The sequence below is a fragment of the Perca fluviatilis genome, chromosome 12 (assembly GCF_010015445.1).
Source record: "Perca fluviatilis chromosome 12, GENO_Pfluv_1.0, whole genome shotgun sequence".
Classification (NCBI taxonomy): Eukaryota; Metazoa; Chordata; class Actinopteri; order Perciformes; family Percidae; genus Perca; species Perca fluviatilis.
The window spans coordinates 35,996,036-36,001,035 of NC_053123.1; the positions used below are offsets into that span (position 1 = coordinate 35,996,036).

The 5,000-nt window shown below is 45.2% G+C and overlaps 1 protein-coding gene across 1 annotated transcript in view; it reads left to right on the forward strand.

Moving 5' to 3' along the window:
* The window catches only part of sucla2 (succinate-CoA ligase ADP-forming subunit beta), a 31,952-nt gene that overhangs the window by 3,406 nt on the left and 23,546 nt on the right, over positions 1-5,000 (forward strand). The window contains exon 2 of the mRNA XM_039817344.1: positions 2,430-2,598. Coding sequence (XP_039673278.1) covers positions 2,430-2,598 — 169 coding nt within the window. The remainder of the gene's footprint in view (positions 1-2,429; positions 2,599-5,000) is intronic.

The following is a 5,000-nucleotide window of genomic DNA, read 5'->3' on the forward strand; positions in this document are numbered from 1 at the left end:
ACTCTCAATCACACTACACTCTCACACACACATGCACTACACACTTCACACACCACACACACACACCTCTAGAAACCCGTAGCACACAACAAACACTCTCACACACACTCACACACACACACACCCCTACAAGCACACTCTGCACACATACCCTCCACACCTTCACACACTCTCACACACACACACACACAACAGCACAGACACACACACACCTAGACACACTCTTGTCTCACACACACACACACACACCACCTCTCACACTTGTGTGCACACACACATACACCCTCCTCCCCACACCTAGACACACACACACACACCCCTTCAGCACACCTCTTTTTTTTTTTTTTTTTTTGCCCAACTACACTCTCTTCACACACTCTCACACACACACACACCTTAGGCACACACTCGCAACACAATACACCTCTCTCACACACCCTCACACACACACACACACCCTCTAGCGCTACACACTCACACTCTTAATAAAACACCCTCTCTTGCACTTCACACTTCACACTTTTCAATTCACACAACGCTTCATTGTGACACCACACTTACTCACACACTCTCACACACACACACAGTCATAGCACACACTTTGCGCACTTAACACACTTTTTGTTTCACTCACACATACATATCACATATCATCATCACTCTTAATTGACACACACCCTTGTGTATCACACTCATACACTTCTCACACACATGCATCACAGCACACTTCCTGTACACACATACACACACTTCGCGCGTATCACATATTCCCTGTGTACTCAAATACACTCTTCATCACACACTCACACACACACACTCTCGTATGCACTAATTCCCTGTGTACACACAATACACTCCACCACACACTCCACACACACACACACCCTTCTTAAAGTGCATCACTATCCTCGTGTATCACACAATACACTTCACACTCCACATACTTCACACACACCCCAGCATCACTACCACACTCTGTGCATTAATAATTCTTTGTGCACTCTCATTACACATCTCACACACACGCACACAGACACACACATTACCCCTCATACACAATATCATTGTGACAGACTGCTGCTGATAGAAAACCACCTACGAAAGCACCCACCTGTGTTAATTCTATTTCTATTCCTCGTCTCCTTCTCCTTTGCTTTCCTGGACTGTGGAGTGCTTCTTTCCTCCATAAGACAATAACTCTGCTTCTACTTTAGCTGTAGATTTAAATGGCTTTGTTACGAAATGTGTAGCTTAGTGTAGATCTCCTCACTCAGTTGTCCCCTGTTCTTTAGCTGTTGTCGGTTACAGATGCTCTCGTCCTTTCTCTTTGTTTTTCACTCTCGTCTTTAGAATGTTTTAAAAAAAAGATTCTCCCCCACACTACTCACACACACACACACACACACACTATACACACACACTCTCACACGCTCACAGACAGACATCTTGCAAACATCAATTAATAATACTCACATAAATCTTGCACACACACATACACTCACACTTCTGCACACTTAGTCACAGTACTCTCACACACACACTCTCACACACACTCACGCCAAGCATTAGTCTCTTTTTGTGGTGCACACACATTCCCATATCTCAGACACACTCTCGTTGCTACACACTCATTAATATTATGCTTCCCACTCCATACACACACATACTCTCACACACTTCAGACTTCTTCCCACACACTCCTCAGCAGCATAGACGTGACTTTACACTCTCTCTACATTACACACACACTATACAAACTCCTCCTAAACACACTCACACTCACACTTGTCACACTCCTTGTCTCCACACACCTACTCTCTCACCACACACACTCACACTTCCTCTCTCTCTACACCACTAACACTCTTCACCCCTCTCTCTCTCTCTCTCTCTCTCTCTCTCTCTCCCTCTCTCTCTCTACACTACACACACACACCCCCCCCCCCACACACACTTTTTTTTTCACTCACACACCACACACACACACACACCATTACCCTCTTTTTTTCTCTCTCTCTCTCTCTATTTCCCCACACACACACCTCTGTCACACTCACATAATCTCACACACACCTACTCTCTCACACACACACTCTCTCTTTCTCTCTCTCTCTCTCACTCACACACACACACACACACACACACACACACACTCTCTTTTTTTTTTTTTTTTTTTTTTTTTTTTTTTCTACTCTCTCCACACACTCACACCTCACACTCACATAATCTCACACACACCTACCTCTCACACACACACTTCGCTCTCTCTCTCTCTCTCCTCTCTAGCACTCTACTTCTCATTACCCCTTCACACTTCACACTCACACTCACACCGGAAGCTCCTGACCTGATCCTAGTGTCACCTGCGAGGGTCAATCACACCCTGTGTTCGGTTCTGAGACGGTGACCACTTCCCTGTGTGGTTCCAGGTTCTGGGAGGTCCTGCAGGTCTGTTCGGAGGCCATGTGTCCCAGCAGCAGAGGAGCCTCTCCCTGCACGAGTACATGAGCATCGGGTCTGCTAGCGAGTCCTGCACCGCGCGCCGCGCCCGCATGGGGTCAGCTTCGGAGGGAGGCCTACCTGCGAGCCTACAGATGCGTTCCCCCTCAGCCGGGACCAAGTCCCAGTTCTCCCTTTGCGGTTAATACAAATTGTGCCGTTGCTCTCCCTCATCTCACCTTCTGTCACTAGCTCCCCCTTTACTCTTTTCGGTTCGGCCTTTATAGCTTGTTTTCAGAGACAAAGCTGCAGACCCCAAAAGCAGCTGAAAGAGCGCAAATAATTGGACCGATGTTTATCACCAAGACTCTTAAGAGGAGACACTACATTTTGAGGGTTTTTTTTGGGGCTATTTTGCTTATAGTATTTTCTAGACTGTCTCTACCTAAAGTGGTGAGCTACTTTATTAAAGTTGCTGGATTTATGCAAGAAAGCCTAGTGCCAACGGCGGTGCTTCAGCAACTGTGAAGCTCTACTAGATGCTAACGCGGTTGAAGTAGAGTGACTAGTAATGGGGAAGTACTAGGATGTAACGGCGGTTTGAGCGACGCCTGTAATGCACAAGTTGCCTACCAGATGCTAACGGCGGTTGAAGCACGCGACCGGTAGCTTCATTAGATGTTAATCTGGTGGTTTAGCTAAACGGCAATCAAGTAGCCTACTAGATGCTAATGGCGTTTTGAGCTAACGTTAGCAATCAAGTAGCCTACTAGATGCTAATGGCGTTTTGAGCTAACGTTGGCAATCTAACAATCATAGAGAGCTAAAACGTTTTTGAAATGACTGCTAGCTACAAGTTAGCAATCAGACACAACAAAGGCTGTCACTTGAATGGCGTTTTGAGCTAACGTTAGCAACCAAATAATCAAAGATGGCTAAAACGTTTTCGAAATGATTTCCCTCTTGTGTTATCGTATGTAAAGAGAAACGTTTATTATTTTACAGATTTCACAAATTTCAGTAAGACACGCGGTTATGCCGTAAACAGTTTAAATCTGGGTACATTACTCACTATCTCGCACTCTACTCACTTTGGGTAGTGACACAGACTATTGGGGAAAAAAAAAAAAAAACAAACAAAAAAAAAAAAAAAAAAATATGAAAAGAATTAAATTTTGGGAAAAAAAGAAATCCCATTGGCAGCGGGCCATTGGTTTACAGGTTGCGTTAGCCTACCATTAGCTAGTTAACGCTACACTTGGCAGCAGGTAGCGTTAGCCTACCGTTAGCTAGTTAACTCTACACTTGGTAGCAGGTAGCATTAGCCTACTGTTAGCTAGTTAACGCTACACTTGGCAGCAGGTAGCGTTAGCCTACCGTTAGCTAGTTAACTCTACACTTGGTAGCGTTAGACCACCATTAGCTAGTTAACATTACACTTGGCAGCAGGTACCATTAGCCTACCATTAGCTACTTAACACTACACTTGGCAGCAGGTAGCGTTAGCCTACCGTTGGCTAGTTAACACTACACTTGGCAGCAGGTAGCGTTAGCCTACCGTTGGCTAGTTAACACTACACTTGGCAGCAGGTAGCGTTAGCCCACCATTAGCTACTTAACACTACACTTGGCAGCAGGTAACGTTAGCCCACCATTAGCTACTTAACACTACACTTGGCAGCAGGTAGCGTTAGCCCACCATTAGCTACTTAACACTACACTTGGCAGCAGGTAACGTTAGCCCACCATTAGCTACTTAACACTACACTTGGCAGCAGGTAGCGTTAGCCCACCATTAGCTACTTAACACTACACCGCGGCAAATACTAACCCACATTAGCTACTTTAACACTACACTTTGGCAGCAGGTAGCGCTACCGCTACTAGTTAACACTACACTTGGCAGCAGGTAGCGCATTCAGCGCGGCTAGTTAACACTACACTTGGCAGCAGGTAACGTTAGCCTACCATTAGCTAGTTAACACTACACTTGGCAGCAGGTAACGTTAGCCTACCATTAGCTAGTTAACACTACACTTGGCAGCAGGTAACGTTAGCCTACCATTAGCTAGTTAACACTACACTTGTTACCTGCCAGTGTGCAGCTGCTGTTGTCGGAAAAACAACGCAGATGTTGCGTTCACTTGAAATTCGCCTCGTGCTGCATTCAAAGTTATTGTAAAATACCCTTTTCCCCATCCAGTGGTTGAACTTACTGGTGAAATAAGTTACTGTTGTTACATTTTATTTTGCAGGTATGATACATGTTTCATGTGTGATTTCCACTTCAGTTGTTCATCTGTGGTTACCCTTAGAAATTTCATTGGACTAACTCTTTCGATGTCTGCGATTGGCTTAGAGACACACGGGGTAAAAACTCTCTCCGTTACACCGAGACGAGGCCCAAATAGTCGGAGCTGGAACAGAAATAATCTTTGTTTTATAAAGTTTGGTATCGAGAAAAAGTCTCGCTCAGGAACCGGTATCGAAGTCACGGTATTTGTACCGGTGCAGCGCTAACTGCCACGATGACTTCACTTGGCCGAGCTAATCGATTTTGA